The sequence below is a fragment of the Cyprinodon variegatus genome, unplaced genomic scaffold (assembly GCF_000732505.1).
Source record: "Cyprinodon variegatus isolate N-32 unplaced genomic scaffold, C_variegatus-1.0 Scaffold792, whole genome shotgun sequence".
Lineage (NCBI taxonomy): Eukaryota > Metazoa > Chordata > Actinopteri > Cyprinodontiformes > Cyprinodontidae > Cyprinodon > Cyprinodon variegatus.
In genome coordinates this window covers 262,066-280,780 of record NW_015151245.1, presented here as the reverse complement: position 1 = coordinate 280,780, position 18,715 = coordinate 262,066, and the positions used below count along the sequence as shown (strand labels likewise).

Sequence of the window (18,715 nt, the reverse complement as noted above, 5' to 3'; positions counted from 1 at the left end):
CATCACAATGATGTAACGCTTGATTCATTTCGTTCACAATATAATTCTTTTTTAAACCAGTAAATGTGTGAATATGTCCCCTGGTATGCTACGTTTCTCAGCATAAAATATAACTAAATATGGTGGACCGCCTCAACCACAAATAGCCAGGTCATTTTAATGGACCCAATCCAACTTTTGATTACATCCCACACTTTTCAGAATATGCCCAGAAAAAACAAAATCTCTTTTTTCTCAGTTGTGCCCTACTTTGTGATAGTCTATAACACAAGGTCTCTCACATTAAAATCCAATTGAAATACACTATAGATAATAATGTGTGAATGTGTTTTCACCCAATCATGAAGCCATTCCCATATTTCTGAACAAAACAATAACAGCGATAGAGGATAATTTTGAAGTTGTTTACCAGTGATGAGGGCTGTGTTACATGTGACGTATGGTCTAGGGATAGAATGTGAACTCCTTTCAATGCACAGTGGAACAGATACCAAAAAGAAACAGAGATGATGACAAACAGCACAACCTGAGAGATGTGATGGACTGAAAGGCCAACTAAAGGTCATGGGTGATTAGATTAGCAAGAGTTCTGTTAACATCAGTTCTTTTCCCTTCCAGTATTGTTATGCCTAAAGGTCTCCATTTTTATCTCTGAGGATGCTGATAAGTGAAACTTAGCTGGGGTCCAAGCCTTTATAAAGTGATGAGACCATTCAAAAAATTTCACCAACAGATAGACTCACTCTGTCAGCATGATGAAAGCAGTACTGTTGACATTAGGCTTATTCATTGCAATTGTACACCTTGCTCAGGGTACTGATGGCCATTCTTCTTTCTATGGAGTAAAACTGTGTGGAAGAGAATTTATACGCGCCGTCATCTTTACATGTGGCGGTTCTCGCTGGAGAAGAAGAGTGGAAGACACAGGTAAGATGATAAAAAAATAAAATTACCCTAAATATAGGGTTGTTCTTGTCGTTAAATGTCTGATGTATTTTACTGTACCTAACAGTCATTTTTTTCATTTTCGTTGTAAATAAAAAAAACTAGCAAAAATCACAAGAAATTACAAAATTTGTTTAAAAGTAGCAGAGGCAGTCTAAGTTTATTTATATCACATTTTAGCAGCAAGACCAATTAAAGTGCTGTACAAGAACAAAAGAAATAGAAAATAAAAAAGACACAGAGGGAGGTGTATTGCAGGTGGCATGGTGGAAGAAAGAGAAAGAATAAAAAATGAAAATTAATCTTAAAGGCAAGGTAAAGACAGGTGTAAGAAATACACAGATAAACTAAACATGAATTAAAGCAGCAACAAAAGAAAAACAAAGTGCTAAAGGTTTAAAAGGATGATGAGTTATTGCACATAGAATGATGGAGCTCTTTTATCCATTTATTTTATAGAGGGGGATAGAGAATAGAATCTAATATCCTTATTTTGAAATGGATTAAAATTTGACACTTTCCCCCCCTTGATTTCTCTGATTGGTGATGGTCTGAAAGGAAAAGTCTGATTCAGATTTTCTAATCAATGGATGCACTAAAACCATTATTTTTCATATATTTCAGTACCAAAAATAGGAAAATGTGATCTGTGTATCTCCAATGAGTTCCTTGAAAAGACACAATGGTCTGAAAACTTTAGACACAGCTTACAGTTAACCTGTGTAACTTAGATCAAATGCATCAGGCAGTGCCTGTGCTTTCTGTGTGAAACATAGACTAAATAAATAGTTAATCCCAGTGGTATGTGAACCAAATTAAACTTAGCGATCCTACTAATTCCCAAGCATGGAAAAATCAAGTGATGATTGCAGCTTGTGTCAGCCGCTCAGCTCCTCCTGCCACTCTCGGTTGAATACTTTCCTTGTTTATTTGCTCCCCTTTATGACAGTTATTATAAATCCCATTAAGAACATAATAGGGATCCACCACTTCCATGTGTTGAGCTCCTTTATAAATACCAACCCAATGCAAGCATTGTGACAATTTATAGTATTCATGCAAAAGCAATGGCTTAAATCAATTAAGAGTTTAGAGATTGCGTAAATCTTGGATGCTCCTGGGCTACATGTTACCCCCAGTTCATAAAACTTACTGAAGTTAGAGCCCTGTTACAACATCTGTCACAACCTGCTTACTTCTCCATCCTGTAGCTGACAGAATAACTTCAATAAGAAGATTTCAGGAAAGACATGTTAACGTTTGCACATAAAAAAGCAGAAAAAATATACACTCTCCTATGAAAAATCACCACATTTCATTTAAAAGTTCCATGTCTTCACAGAGGTCAAATCAGAATTATGACACATGTTCTCCCTCTAATCAGCTCTTATTGGTGAGAAGATTCTTGATCCATGGAGGACAAATTCAATCCCCCAACCATCTGAGCAGGATCATCCTAATTCCCAAGCATGGAAAGATCAAGTGTTGAATGCTGCCAGCATCAGCCGCTCAGCTCGCTCACCGCTCATTGAAGAGATACCAGAGGCTCTACAGGGCACAAACAGCAACGAACAAGAAGTAGAGGTTGGACTGTCCAACATCTGCTGCAAGTGGGGCTGTGGCAGAAGTGAGATCAGCTCTCTTTGTTGAATAAACATTGTTATCTCCCTCACTGGCTGGCATGAAGAGTTTTTTAAAACTTCACATTAAACTCTTTGATTTTTACATCTATCACAAAATGTGTTACTGAGACTGTCAAAGATGAAAATACACAATAAAGTTAGATTTTTAGTCTGTTCCTGTGCAAATAATATTATTTTGTGCATTTAAATACAATTCCACTTAAACAAACTCTTTGTTCACCATCCATGTTGTCAAGGATTTCAAAATAAAGGAAGGAGTGATGACTTTGAAGAGCACTGAGTCACAAACATGATAAATATGATATATTATAAATGCACTGTTTTGAGTCAGTTATTATGAAATAAAGCTTTTTTTCCCATTAACTCGAAACTCATGTTTCTTATGATAATCATTGTTTTTGTTTTTTTTTTGAGAGAGAAATTCAATTATTGGATTGGGGATTGTTAAAGAATATAGTATAAAGTACACTGGCGTCAAAGACACAAAACATTAAATAGAAAAAAATTATAACAATATAGGTTCTTTTAAAGTAACATATAATATATGCTTGTATGAAACTTTGGCAAAATTTTTTATAAGCAGGTAAAAAAAAACTGCATGATCAATGTGATCATTTACTCTTCACAAGAGTTCCATTTTAACTTTATAATTGTAAAGCAATTATATATATATATATATATATATATATATATATATATATATATATATATATATATATATATATATATACATACAATATATATATGGTTTAAATATACCTGTTGCATCTGCATGAATTAATAAGAATCAATCAGAATTACACTAATCCTGAAACTTGCGCCATCTGGTGGTGGAAAACAAAACGCAAAAACAAGTCATGTTTAGCGTTCACCAAATTAAACAAACATGTTAGTCTGGAAAATACAAACATACACATATAAATATATTTTAAAAAATATTTGTTGTATTCATGATTACAAACAAACCCACCTAAGCCCACCTGTCTGCGCAATCACCTGGCTGATTTCTGTTTTCACTACGGAAGCCGGCGAGAACTAAACAGGTCACCCGGCTTGATCGCAAAGCATGCAATCTCTGTCACACACAAGCTAGCGTAGCAAACAGACCTTCAGAGGCTACAACATTTTTTTCAGTTTAGACGTTTCCTTTAATGTTAGTCTTTTACAGCCTCGCTACACCTTTTTCTGTTTAATTATAGACCCAGCACACCGGAGGAACCAGGTAAAACCTTTCGCGCTACTTTCATACTGCTAGCTAATATGCTACTTGATGTAGCTTTCAGTTAATGTCCGTCTGGTTTGTTATGAGTACAAAAACAAAAGCGGGCTCTCAGTGGCGTTGAGTATACGCTCGGATTTACTGCAGCGCGACGTGAAATCAGTAATTTACGCTCAGTGTCTGTTTAAAAACCTCGAATACGCAGTGTTGACGCTAAGCTAGCTAACTAGCTAGCTAAATGTCTAAGAGACATTTGCGCCGTCTGGGCCTCAAAGAGGCTTTCCTAGATCGTAACTTATTAAGACACACCGATCCACATTCAGCAAAGGTAATCGTTTGCTTCTGTTATCAAGGGATTATTAACCATGGAAGTAGGACATTTTTCTAACCAGTGGTATCACATAACCGATTTTTTTTTTCCACCAATCATTTTTAGCATTTAAAACATCTTTTTTTCCGGATTCCTAAAGCCAGGTTCTGTTCTGAACATATAGTATAATGGATACCCCTCTGTCGTAGCTGTACGGCTTGCTTGTTTTGTACGTGCAGGTGTGACAGAGCACTTATCGGCGTTTGTCGGATGCCTTTCTAGCAGCTCATCAATGTGTTATCTTCACAGGATGGAGTGGCAGCCAGACGAACAGGGTCTGCAGCAAGTGCTTCAGCTGCTCAAAGATTCCCAGTCCCCAGACACGGCCACTCAGAGAGCTGTGCAAGAAGTATCCTTACCTCTCAGTCTGTGTTGAAGCATGAAGGAGATCCTTGTTTACCCATGGCTGCTGAGCTGAGTCCATGTTTTAATTGGTTCTGCCTAAACCCTAATTAAGGATGCATAACAGTTTACACTGTTGCATCCTAAGAAGGTCTTGTGGTGCAAATCCAAGCTGCAGCTTTTCATTGTGGATTTTGCATGTTCTGTCTGCATATTGGGTTGTTATCTGTGAGTACTCCTACTTCGTCACAAGGCCCCGGGTTCTTAAGCTGTCTATAAATGTATGGGATTTGATTTAACACTTTTCTGGGGCCTGGATTAGTATGGGAAATGATGGAAGATTTCTACCTGTCCACCCATGGTTACGAGAACAAAAACAAAAGTACATGTGTTTTGTATTAGGCTTGAAGGACAGTGACCCCTAAAAGTGGGACTCTGGGAAATACTGGTGTGTACACATCTGTATTTGTCCACTGTCTCTTTATTGGCCTTGTTATGGATCCCAACTTTTCCCCAACCAAAGCCCTGGACTAGATTTTTTAGCATATGTGGGAGATGCATGCATACCAAACAAAGTAAGTTAGATGAGACTTAACAGATATTTGCGCCAAGCAGGGATGTTTGAACTCCTTAACAGATGACCTAGAAACTGGAGCAACTTAACCAGTTTCCTGACTTCAACAACTATCTCATCTTTGTCCTCACAAGCCTCAAGTCTGAGGGTAGGTTTGTGTTTGAAAAACATACATTCCAGCATTATATTGTGAATATTACAGATTTGTCTTATGAGCTTTGTTGATATTAGGCTATCATTTCAGTTCTATGTCTGCTATTGTGTTTCCCCACATGTAAAAATGCTGTTTCATGCCCTCTTTCTGTCTCTCTCTGAAGATGAACCCACTCGGTCTCTCAGTGGTCTGATTTTGAAGAATAATGTGAAAGCTCACTATCAGAACTTCCCCCCCAACGTGGCTGACTTCATCAAGCGGGAATGCCTCAACAACATCGGAGATCCTTCGCCGCTTATTAGAGCTACAATTGGTGAGGGCGTGGCAGAAAGTTTGGGGGGAGATTCTAAAATACAGCTGACATTTAGGTTGTAGTGACTGCTAGTCATTCTACGATGTAGCAGGCAAACTTTCTGCACCAAAAGTATGTGTGTCGGTGCTCAAAACAGTGTTTTACAGACTAACATGGACTAAGTTTTGTTAAATAGGTAACTTTAAACTAACTGAAAGTTTTATGAACGTTCTTTCTGTCGTGTAGGGATTTTGATCACAACTATAGCTTCTAAAGGAGAGCTGCAGACTTGGCCAGAACTCTTGCCTCAACTTTGTAATTTGCTAAACTCTGAGGACTATAACACCTGCGAGGTACGACCTCCACTCAGTTATCTGACATTAAAATGCAGTCTAAAACTGTTCCTTTATTTGTAGCTTTCTGATTTCTTCTCTTAGGGCTCTTTTGGAGCACTCCAGAAGATCTGCGAGGATTCCTCTGAGCTGTTGGACAGCGACGCTCTAAACAGACCACTCAACATCATGATCCCTAAATTTCTCCAGTTCTTTAAACACTGCAGCCCTAAGATCAGGTTTGTTAATCCCTGTTGTTTTTCTGTCATGATGCCGCCCCCTTCCAATTATTCAGTCCTGTTCATGAGCTCCTGATCTTGTTTCTCTTCAGGTCCCATGCTATTGCTTGTGTGAACCAGTTCATCATTGGAAGAGCTCAGGCTCTGATGGACAACATTGATACTTTTATTGAGGTGAGAAATAAAAAAATTTCTTCTCGTTAGTTCAGGGAATCTCACTTATTTTATCAGTGAAAATAGGATTAGAGCATTTCAGTTCTCTGTGTGTAATGCATGGGGGCCAGCGTCCTAAATGTTTAATATCTGTCTCTGTGTGGAGCTGAGATGTTAGAAAAGTCCTGTTAAACTTAGTGTTGTACTGACAAGTAGATGTAACTGATAGAATAATGTGTTTGGAAGAGGGAGGAATTTATAACAGGGCAGGGCCCATCTCTGGACTTCAGCAGTTTAAGGTTTTTATAAAAAAAAAAAAAAATATTAATACCAACAAAATACTTTGATTCCTTGAAGATAGAGCAGGGGGCAATAAAATGTTTACAGTAAAACAAAGTTACAGAGCTGTCTCCAGCTGCATCTCTGAAGATAAACAAATGTATACCAACCTTCCAGGTTCTGGGACTGATATGCCTTTGAATATAACTCAATTTAAAAGATATACTATATCACTTATTCAATTGTAAAATTCACCCACGTTTATCTTTTATTTGATCAGCCGAAAATCTAATGTGCACCATCAGAAGGTTGACCTTTTCCTTTTTCTAGATCCATAGAAAGAACAAACAAAACATTGGATTTTACTGCCATGTTAAAACAAAAAGAAGAATGATTACAGCGCTGTCACTTTACATTTTCTTTGGCCTCTTATCTTTTTTTTTTTTTTGTACAGTTGACATCATTGTAAACATTGGTCTGTTTGTTCCATGGAATTAGTGCATACTTAATTTAAGTTTCTATAAGAAAATAAAAGAAAAATCCAACACGATTTTGTGTCTTCTAGAATTCAACTTCATCTCAAACTCCTCACTTTTCTATGATGCCTCATCAATAATTTTATTTTGTTTTTTCCTCAGTTATTAATTCTGTATAAAGCAGCAAAACACCAAACATAATAAATCTAATTCTCCTTCCAGGTAAAGTGTGTAAAGCACTCTGGAAGTGCTGATTGTTTCTGAAATGCTCCTCATTAATCTACTTCCCAATACTGAATTTAATACTTTCTGAAGACAAATTCTCAGTATACTTTTATACATACCAGTCTTAAGTATTCAGAGTCACCATAGTCTTAAAGTATAGACTTAAATCTGATTAATTTATAGGCCTGAATTTGGTGAAAAAGGAGGGCTTTTATGTGCAGTTTTTGTTATTTTTATCTTTTCCAACCCATCCTTGGTTTCTTTATTTTGTGTCCAGTTTTAATCCAAACAAATCATTTACACTGTCTTTATTTTAATGGGGAACAAACTTTGTTTTCAACGAGTTTCTAAGGTAGATTAAGCCAGACCAAGTTTTTCATGTCAGGATTTCAGAGATGTTAAATAAGATTTTATTCTGCTGCATGCAGCAAATTAAAGGGCCTAAGTCATGTATTGAAAACAACATAAATCATATGTAAAATACATTAATAGTTAATATATTGAAACAACATTTATCCTGATATTGTAAGTACCTTTCGAGCCTGATCATTTTTTGTACCAACTTTAACAGTAGACATAAACGTTGCACGGTGTCACCATCTGCTGGCGCTGCTCTCTCACGCATCCATCAAGTTGGCAGTTCTTCAGCTTTAGGTCTCACTTCATGAGCTCCAATCTTCAAGCACTAGACTTAAATCAATTCAATTAAATTCTATTTGGTTTATTTATATAGCGTCAATTCACAACACATGTCATCTCGTGGCACTTTACAGTTCACCAGATCATACAGTATATTTATCCCTCTTGTCATCTGATACCATTTTGTAGAGTCTGTTTGCACTGGCTGGTGATGAAGATAGTGAAGTGAGGAAGAACGTTTGTAGGGCTCTGGTCATGCTGCTGGAAGTCCGCATCGATCGTCTCATCCCACACATGCACAGCATCATTCAGGTGAGGAAACTCATGGAGCCCTGTTACTGTCGTAGATCCAGTTCTCGCCATCAACTGGGTTTTTTGTGTGTGTGTTTATTTATTTTATTTTTTTTTATCTTGCTTGCAGTACATGCTACAACGGACTCAGGACCCAGATGAGAACGTGGCTCTGGAAGCCTGTGAGTTCTGGCTCACTCTGGCTGAACAGCCTATCTGTAAAGAGGCGCTGTCTGGTCACCTGGTTCAGTAAGTGGAGACCTGCTGCTGGATGGACTAAGATGATGAAAAGATGATCTCACCTGACTTATTTTTTTTTGTTTTTTTATTTTTTATTTTTTTAGATTGATTCCTATCCTGGTGAATGGGATGAAATACTCTGAGATAGACATTATTCTTCTAAAAGTAAACATTTTCTTGTTTAACCCCCACTTTTTCCTTCCTTAACCTTCACTTGGAGTTTATTTAACTTTGAAATTTGTCTCGATGTCCTCCAGGGTGATGTTGAGGAGGATGAGACGATCCCAGACAGCGAGCAGGACATCAAGCCTCGCTTCCACAAATCTCGCACCGTGACTCTGCAACACGAGGGAGGGGAGGGCGAGGAGGGGGAGGACATAGACGAGGATGAGGATGATGATGACGACACGCTGTCTGACTGGAATCTTCGTAAGCTATTGACACAACTAGATCTGGTTATGAAGAGAACCATGCAGGGTTCCTAGGCATAGATAGTTCCCATATTGCGTTGCACAGCAGCATAAAGGCATGGTTTTAATAGTTCAAAGAGCCCTGCTGTATGTAGGTTTAGGCTTTAGCTTAGCATATTACTACTATAACCCTGTATAATGATCCTAGTATTTAAAAAAAAAAAAAAGCTGTCATATGTGGACACACCGTATATGATGTATATATCAATGCACCTTTTTCTTCCTTTGGCACATTCTTCTTTGACTATTTGAGCTGATGTAGCGAGTACATTTCTCCACTGCGGGTTCAATAAAGTCAATCAATCAATTAAAAAAAAATCACGTTGGGTTTAATGGGGTATAAAAAAGGCTAAAAGGAATGATTGAGAGGGAACTTTGTAAATAAGCACTGAGCATCAGCAAGAGAAAGCACAAGCTATCTAAGGCAGCTGCGATTTGCTCTGATTAATGTGTTGGTGAGAAGGACATTTTCAAAACATGTAGCTTTAAAAATGTTATGCTACATCCATTTAAACAATGAAGTTGGCACATTTCTCTTGCATTCTTGTAAAAATGCTGATGTCATGTTAAATTGACGTTCATTTTAAGTTTGAGACAATCATTTAGGACTATATATGCATATAAAACCTATACGAGTTAATAGATTAAACAATACTGTTTACTTGCCCCGTAGTTCACATTTTGATTATCTATCATGGTTCGCGTCTCTAACATGCTTCAGCATTCGAAAGTGGCATGGCTTACAAGAAATAAAGCAACAGCCTTAATAATGCCTCATGTCATGCTGCCACCCCTGTGTATCTGCATACAGAGTGGCAGTATTACCATCCTGTCCTCTAGTAGCACTGTCCTGTGCATTTTTTCATTTCTCCTTGCTGCCTCATACCTGCTTATATAAAAGCACGATAATAAGGATTCTGCAGCGTTTGATACCTCCTGAGGACTTCATGCAATTTTTGAAGCAGCTGTGCTGCAACACAGGGATCTAAAACATGCAGGGTAGTGGTATGTTAGGAGCAGGTTTGAGTACTACCGATTTGTTGTGTGTTGCGGGTTTCTGTTCCTCCATCTGTTCATCTATTAATGGTTTGATCCATCAGTACATCCATCTAATTAAACCTTTGCTTATCCACTGTCAATCTGTCTAGTCTCTAAACTGTATATCCACCCTCCTGCTCACCATTTCAGCGACCCACTTGACCACTGCCACTCATCTGTCAATTTGTTTGTTCCTCACCCATCAATGATGTCCCTTTATTATTTTGGCTGTTATTTTTTTTTATTTTTTATTTATTTATCTATCAATCATCCCAACACCTGAACCATGTATTTACTGACCACATTAAAAAAAGCCCTGTATTTAGGTGAAACTTTTATTTTTTTATTACGTTTTGTCTTCTAGAACCATCTGAAGGAATGGTGTTGTTAAAAAGACACAAGGGCTGAATGGAAAAGTTTGGCTTCTTCTGCTAGAAAGCCAAGAAATTACTCTAATCATTAGATTAGAGTTTAAGATTTGATGTTTTTTGTGAGGCTTTATTTCAGAGATCAATGCAAAGCAGTAAATAATCATATGGTGAACAAACAAACAAACGTTTGTGGCATTATTTGCATCAAGCTGCCTTTACTCTGGTACCCATAAATACAATCCACTGTGATTCCCTCAGAAGTCAACTTATTAGTAAATCGATGTTCTTGCTGACTGTTGTAACGGGACATATTTGGTGAAAATCTGATGTCGGAATTATAAGTATATTAATCTGAGTAGCATGCAAGTTGATCTGACTTTAAAGGAGGATTTCTGGTTTTTGTTGTAAATGTTTTTTCCTTCTCCCAGGAAAGTGCTCGGCCGCAGCTCTGGACGTTCTGGCCAACGTCTTCCGTGAGGAGCTGCTTCCCCATCTCCTGCCTCTGCTCAAAGGCCTGCTGTTTCACCCTGACTGGGTCATCAAGGAGTCTGGCATCTTGGTGTTGGGGGCCATTGCTGAAGGTTGCACAAATTCACAAAATTACATTAAAATCTAACCTTTTAGTTCCAGAGCAAGGTGCATAAAGGTTCTCCTTGTTTCAGGCTGCATGCAGGGAATGGTGCCATACTTGCCAGAGCTCATTCCACATCTCATCCAGTGCTTATGTGACAAGAAGGCTCTGGTGCGCTCCATTGCCTGCTGGACTCTCAGTCGCTATGCCCACTGGGTGGTCAGCCAGCCCCCTGATAATCACCTCAAGCCCCTCATGACAGAGCTGCTTAAACGCATCCTGGATGGAAACAAAAGGGTGCAGGAGGCAGCATGCAGGTGCAGCTCTTCACTTTTGTCTGTGCTACTTTTTTTTTTTTTTTTTTTTTCCGTGCTCATTTATCCTAACCCATGTCTTGTCACCCTCAGTGCTTTCGCCACCCTGGAAGAGGAAGCATGTACAGAGCTGGTGCCTTATCTGAGCTTCATCCTGGACACGCTGGTATTTGCTTTCGGGAAATATCAACACAAGAACTTGCTGATTCTTTATGATGCCATAGGAACGTTGGCCGACTCTGTGGGACACCACCTCAACCAACCTGTGAGCTCAACCGTCTCACACTTACACACCTGCACACGTACACACAGCCTGACACCAAACGTTTGGGGTTTTTTAGGAGTACATTCAGAAGCTGATGCCGCCTCTGATAGCAAAATGGAACGAGCTGAAGGATGAGGACAAGGACCTCTTTCCTCTGCTTGAGTGCCTGTCGTCTGTTGCCACTGCGCTGCAGAGCGGCTTCCTCCCGTACTGCGAGCCTGTGTATCAGCGGTGTGTAACCCTGGTCCAGAAGACGTTGGCTCAGGCCATGGTGAGCCAGACTACATTACATGACCTAAAAAAACACACATTTCATTTCAATGTATGGACATAGAGCCTGTTCCTTTGTTTCCCAGATGTATAGTCAGCAGCCGGACCAATATGAGGCACCAGACAAGGACTTCATGATTGTGGCCCTAGACCTGTTAAGCGGCTTGGCTGAGGGGCTTGGGGGCCACGTGGACACATTGGTGGCTCGCAGCAATATTATGACGCTGCTGTTCCAGTGCATGCAGGTGAGTGGCGTTAACAAGTCTGGTGAAGTTCACCACTCTCTTCGCTTCCTGTGATGACATCTGTGGAATTAACTTGATGCACTGACTGTAGATTATGTTCAAACACAGTATGTTGAAATTCAGAAAAATATTTTGTGATATAGTCTCAATACTTTTGCAGAAATGCTTTGCCTTCAAAAACTATTCACATCCATTCAGCTTATTCACATTTTGTCACATCACTAACCTAATCCCCGTGCTCTGATTTAATATATAATATGTGCATACTTGTGAATCAGATGAGTATAGATGGTTTTGTGTATCTTTCTGGGGTCTCAACAAATCTACTGTCCAAAATCTCAAGTGATAGTTTTCTGAAGCATGTATTAGGTTCCTTTTTCTTTTTTTAAAGCAGTATTTGTGTCTGAGCAGCTGTGGATATAGTAACATGCAGTCGGTTGCACTGTTGCCTTAAACTGGAAAAAAATTGTATTTTTTTTTTCATTATCACTAATATTTAGTTTAACAAATACCACATAAATTATGCTAGCATTCAAGCTCATCCATATTTAACACTGCTGCCACTCTGCCATGCTTTGGTTATTTGTTTTATAACCCTTCCCTGCTCTAAAGTCCCCCACATCTCTCTCCTTGAAGTTTCCGCTGTGATCCTATATTTTTTACAATGCTTTTGGTTCACTAATGTTTTCCAAAAAACCTCTTGAGGCCATCACAGAACAGCTGGGGTTCTACATAGACCGGATTTACCAGAGCTGCAAAGTCTATTGTTAGTTAATGTCACTACAGTATCGGGGTGTGAATATTGCCAACACAAAGGTCTGCTTGGAGTCCATATTTGTTAGGAAAATATATTTAAAGTGCACTGTATGCAAATTCCTCATGCAAATGATACATGTGACCCTTTAGGCAGATTTTAACTCTGTGATTAAGAGGCTGAAGGCAACAGGACGTCGTTTGTTCAAGGAAGAACATGAGAGATAATAGAGAACGGTTGCTCATTATCAGCATTGTTATTGCAACAGCTTTGTAATAAGATGTTTTGCTGATAAAGTGAAGCCCTACTGTTGATGATTGGGTGTAAAGTGACCCAATATGACAAGCTTCAAAGGGAGGGTGTTCCCAGGCTCTTATTGATCCTCTCCTACATGCATCTGTCTTTTTATCAATCTGTTTATTTTCTGTTTGGCCTTTTGATAATTGGATGATGTGAAAATGTTTGGAACATTTCTTATGCTCAGTAGATTTAGTTAATATCTGTTTTTATTTATTTATTTATTTATTTATTTATTTATTTATTTATTTATCTGTTTTATTTATTTGTCTTTTTGTCTCAGGATACAATGCCAGAGGTGAGGCAGAGTTCCTTTGCCCTGCTGGGTGACCTGACCAAGGCTTGCTTCCCTCATGTCAAACCATGCATTGGTAATCATTCTTTTCTGGTCCTCCCAAGCTTTATACTCATATTAACAATGCATAAGTTTAAAATTTACTTAGTTTTAAGTAAGGAAATAAGTGACTGTAGAAAATATTCCCTCTATTCTGACTGATTAAGGTTGGTAGATATCTAATGCAGACTTTGCATCAGGTTCGGATGGGTTGCTGATTCTTATTGTAAGCTGATGAAAATATACTGTTGTCCTTATTTAGATTCTTTTTGGTTTTTTTCTCTTTTAGCTGAATTTATGCCAATCCTTGGAACAAATCTGAACCCAGAGTTTATCTCTGTGTGCAACAACGCCACCTGGGCTATAGGGGAGATCTGCATGCAGATGGGTTAGTGCCTTCAGCTTTGCATTACCGTGACGTTCTTATTCAACAATGAGATCTCAAGTCCTTGTTCTCTATTCCTTCCATCAGGAGTGGAGATGCAGCCATACATAGCTATGGTTCTAAACCAGCTAGTTGAGATCATTAACCGACCAAACACACCCAAAACTCTGCTGGAGAACACAGGTGCGTAGACTTTTGCATTTCCACAATCCCCCACGTTTCCCACTGTTACTGCTTGACGCCTGCTGTCCTTGTGTTGCAGCCATCACCATCGGCAGACTGGGCTACGTTTGCCCTCAGGAGGTCGCTCCCATGCTGCCGCAGTTTATCCGACCGTGGTGGGACATTTATTCAGCTCTAATAAACCTCATAGCTTAGGGAAAATGATAGGTATCTGCTGCTAATTCATTCCTTGCACTCCAGGTGTACGTCACTGCGCAACATCCGAGACAACGAGGAGAAAGACTCTGCTTTCCGTGGGATTTGCATCATGATCGGCGTGAACCCTGGAGGTGTGGTGCAGGTGAGACATCGAGCCCTGCAGCTTTATCATCAAATTATCCATAAGTCCATCTTCTATGATTTTACACTAATTGGATCTTTTTTTCCTGATTGTTACCCAGGATTTCATCTTCTTCTGTGATGCTGTGGCCTCCTGGGTGAATCCTAAAGACGATCTGAGAGACATGTTCTACAAGGTAAAGGTCTTAGATTCCTTTCCGAGGTCTCCTCTTCCCTCATTAGTAGCATTAGATACTAAACAAAGTTCCTTTTCAGTCTTTCCTTTTTATTTTATTTTTTTACTTGTAAAAAATTTCCTAATTTGAGGCCTTAGAATTTCCTTCATTAGACCAATTTTTCCTTTACTTGACCCTATATTTTGTCATCTGTATTTTTCATTTCTATTTATGAATTCCTCTTGGATCAGGTTTTTTCACAAACCTATTGATTTAAAGAGAAATGCATATGTATTTCAAAAATTTCTTTCATAAACAATTTAGCTCAAAGTACTTTTTAAAATCATGTTATTACTATAGTTCTTTAAACTTGTATATTTTAAATTGGCATAAATTATAATAACATACAATTTGGTTGTACATAATTACTAAGAAGACATCTGAAATTATGATGGTATAACCTTAAGCAAAAATATCATGGTGTCACAGTATGATGATTACGACTTTATTTCTGAAATGTCTGAGTTAAAAAAGAAAATGGTGAAAGAAAATCAATACTTGTTGAATTGTGGGCTGATCTTCAGCATAATCTCTCTAGTCGAGGTTAACTTATCTGTTAGCGGAAGCTGTTTTCAGATAAAGGTGTCATGCCTTTCAGGCCCTTGCTCCCCTTAATTTTTGTCACATAAATATAAACTGTTACTTGATTAAAGGATCAGTATGAACAAGTAAACACAACATATGCAGCTACATCTATGAAGGGATTCTGTACTTTTGTCTTTAAATCATAACTAAGTTCAGCAGACAATCCTTGTTGATGTTCTGACACATGTCAAAGTCAAGGCCCCCAAATTCTTTATCCATGGCCCCCTGGATGATATTTAATTACCATTAGAACTGGCCCACAGGCCACTTGTGCACGCTCCTGTGACTTTGCTTTGTGTTGTTGTGGTTGTGTTGCACGCACCAACACTACATTCCCAGGGGAAAACGTGATTGTGTTTTTCTTTTATTTAAATTTTTTTGTTGTGCTTTGCATGTTGGGTTTTTTCCTCCTTTAACAATCCTGGCTGGGCTGAAGTCGGTTGTCTAAGGGGGCGGAGTGCACTAACTGCGCTTCACAACTGCTGCGCAGGTGTCAGCAGAGGCTGAATGAAGCCAAAATAAAAGGAGCTTGGATGGAGGGAGGGGCGGAGCTGATCCTGCAGGTGATAGAGACGAACACGCTGCTGAGCGAGGGGCAGGTGGGATCCACACGATACTGTGATCGAGACGGAGCACTACTGACAGGTGTGGATCCCTCCCCTGACTGTGCCTGGCGTGCGGATCCCACCTGACCCAAACTCGGCAGTGCGTCCGTTTTTATTTTGGCTTCAGTCAGCCTCTGCTAACACCTGCGTGCAAAAATTGAAGAACCTCTGGCTGAGTTCTTGGTCTGCTGTTGTGATTCATCACAACATTTTTACATTTCTTTGTACAAGACATGATTTTTCTTTGGAGGAAGTATTGTTTTGTCTGTGTGCCATAGATTTTTGTATTTTATTTTATTTATTCATATTTTTTGATTGAATGGACTCAGGAAAAAATGCAGATAAGAGCCATGAGAGCGAATACAACTGATTAAATTTTTCTTCTAATTTTACTATTTGATAGCAGTGATCGGTAGGATCATAGAGCAGCACAGTAATGCATTTTTGTTTTATAATGCATGCACTTTCATTTATGTATTTATCTTAAAACGTTTATCAATATAATAAAAGTTTATTCATATTATTGATATTAATATTTTGTTATTTAAAAAAAACTATATGTTAGGTCTTGGTTCAATAGGCTATGGTTATTTTAATATATTTGATTAAACATTTAACCAGTCCGGCCCTCGGCTTGTAGCAAATTAGTTTTTTTGGCCCTCTGTGTATTTCACTTCGACATCCCTGCTCTGACAGATGTGCTATTATGTTAGCTAGATTGTTTTCTTTGGTAGCCTCTGTCTAAACACACATTCTTCCTCCAAGCTGTTGCTTCCTATCTTCTTCACAGTATCCCCATATAGCTGACTTTAAAATGCTTCAGAGTGAAGCAGTGTGCATGTCGTGGCCTCACTAAAAGGGACAAAGAAGTGGAAAAGGTTTGGGATGCTGCCCTCCTTCACAACCTGAGCACTCTTTCTGATAAGATTTATTAAAAAAAAGAAAAATAAATAGATCAAATAATGCTAATACCGCTGCTACAGTATGAGGGAAACAATCCCAAGTATTAACCATGACTTGTTTATATTTTGAAACTGGTAACCTGCTCTCTTCTGCATTAACTTTTCTACCAACTTTGCAGATCAAGGAGCCACACTTTTTATAATTGTTTTTTATAATAGCCTCCATGCAAACTTGTGATTTAGGGCCTGGTCTTCAATGAAATTAAGCTTCTTTTGCACATACTGACCACATCCTTTGGTCTGACCCCACAGATCCTGCATGGCTTCAAGGAGCAGGTTGGGGAGGAGAACTGGCAGCAGTTTTCCGAGCAGTTCCCTCCACTGCTGAAGGAGAGACTGGCAGCCTGCTATGGCGTTTAGGTTCTCGACACCCAACCAAGAGGTAAGCCCCAACCCCCACTACACACATACAGTAACTTTTTATAGAAACGGCTGTCTTGCTTTGCTAAACATTTTGTGTCTTCATGATTTTCAGGTGAGCCAGCAGGAGGAGGGTGAATGGGAAACTCATCCATCTGTGTATTGCACGGCCCTGATCTGGGGGGAGGGAGAGGGACGCTTTTTGCCACTCCCCCGATGGACGGCCCCCACGCCCTATGTGTTTGTCCATAGCGGGAGGGAGGGCGGGCGGGTGGGAGGGAGGGACGGGGGGACACCTCTAGATTAACTAGGCAGGGACCCGACACAGGAAAAAAAACAAACTAACTGTTAGGGACAGATAGAGGGGGGAAGACAGAGATGAAGAGACCAGCTGGGAGAAAGAGAGCAGCGCAGAGAAAAGTTCAGGGAAAGACTGGGAGGGGATTCACTGACGAGGCAGGGTAGAACAAGCGAGAGAAGGGTTGTTTCTTGCCTGGAATCACTGGGACAGCTAGGCTTTTTAAACGAGTAGCTGGTAGCCCGACAGACTTAAGCTGACACTCATAATAATGCACATGTAGTGCATGGGACAGACTGTGGGTGGCACTGCAGTTATGACTTTAACAGACCTACTACAAGTAGTTAGGGACAGACAGGTAAAAACTCTATAATAACTTCATTTACGGGGGAATAGGATTTTAATATCACATACTCCATCTGTGCTCGCCCAATTCTGCTTATCTGTAAGATGATCATCTATGTTTCCTACCTTTCATTCTTACCAGAGTGCTGCTTTACAGAGCTATCTTCTATCACACATATTGCTGTCTACATTTTTCTTTCTACCTGTTTGAACGAGAGGGGAAAAAAGCAGGGAAACCGTTTTTCTGCTGAAAACCATTCCTCTGGGACGGGGGATTAGGGCTAACACATCAGTTTTCTGACCAGAGTGTGAGGAAATCGTAAAAACGACAAAAAAAAAAAACAGAAAAAAATCGCATCCTTAGTTTCGTCTCCAAGGTTCGGCTCGTCGCGTGCGTGCATGTTGCAAGTGTGTAAATCCTGATTTTGGCATTCTTTAACAGTGTGAAATGTGTATTATTATTATTATTATTTTCCTTTTGTTTTGTATTTGTTTCTGGACATGGTACCGAGCTAAAACTTGACTCCCCACCGCAATGTCCTTGGCACCTGTTAACTGTGACCAAGTGTTTGTGTGCGTGTGCATGTGACTCCTGAGTGTGTGTGCGTGTGTAAATGTCTGTCTACAGTCGTATTGATATCCATTTGATGCCATAATGATATCTTTAGTAAAGTGATTGGTTGTTATCTTTATAATGTTTTATAATTGGTCTTTTATTGTTTGTTTTTTTTTTGTTTTTTTTTTTGCTGCTACTGATGAGTTTTGTTTCTGTAGTGAACTAAAATTCACACACTTAACACAAAAATTGAATCAATGCTATATTCAGTGACTGTTAAGTTTTTTTTTTGCACTTTTTATTTGATTGTTTTTTTTATTTGTACGTTTTATTTTTTTTTTAAACCTCACCCATATGATATGTCTTGACCCTAATGTCAGTGTTTGTCATACTGTGTTGCACTGTGAAATTAAGTGTCTTTGACTGGCAAAAATATTTCAATACTAAATGGCAAATAAAAGCGACTTTGTGAAACTGCGACTAATCCGCACTTTTACAATGACTAACCTTGCCATATTACTGAGCGGTGTGTGTCTGTCT

General features: G+C 39.0%; 2 protein-coding genes across 2 annotated transcripts; both read left to right on the top strand.

The window, feature by feature from the left end:
• Positions 1-752: 752 nt before the first annotated feature.
• On the top strand, positions 753-2,723 carry rln3 (relaxin 3). The gene is made up of 2 exons (XM_015396357.1): positions 753-927; positions 2,330-2,723. The coding sequence occupies exons 1-2, from the start codon at positions 753-755 to the stop codon at positions 2,593-2,595; spliced, it is 441 nt and encodes a 146-aa protein (XP_015251843.1). The 3' UTR covers positions 2,596-2,723.
• A 903-nt stretch (positions 2,724-3,626) lies between these two features.
• Positions 3,627-17,251, top strand: LOC107098606 (transportin-2). The gene is made up of 24 exons (XM_015396374.1): positions 3,627-3,810; positions 4,427-4,526; positions 5,166-5,241; positions 5,411-5,560; positions 5,786-5,892; positions 5,977-6,110; positions 6,203-6,284; positions 8,072-8,194; positions 8,304-8,422; positions 8,518-8,578; positions 8,671-8,842; positions 10,721-10,873; positions 10,955-11,180; positions 11,271-11,442; positions 11,519-11,713; positions 11,799-11,957; positions 13,292-13,379; positions 13,632-13,730; positions 13,815-13,910; positions 13,990-14,065; positions 14,151-14,250; positions 14,351-14,425; positions 16,869-16,998; positions 17,092-17,251. The coding sequence occupies exons 2-23, from the start codon at positions 4,428-4,430 to the stop codon at positions 16,974-16,976; spliced, it is 2,670 nt and encodes an 889-aa protein (XP_015251860.1). The 5' UTR covers positions 3,627-3,810; position 4,427; the 3' UTR covers positions 16,977-16,998; positions 17,092-17,251.
• The last annotated feature ends 1,464 nt before the right edge of the window (positions 17,252-18,715 follow it).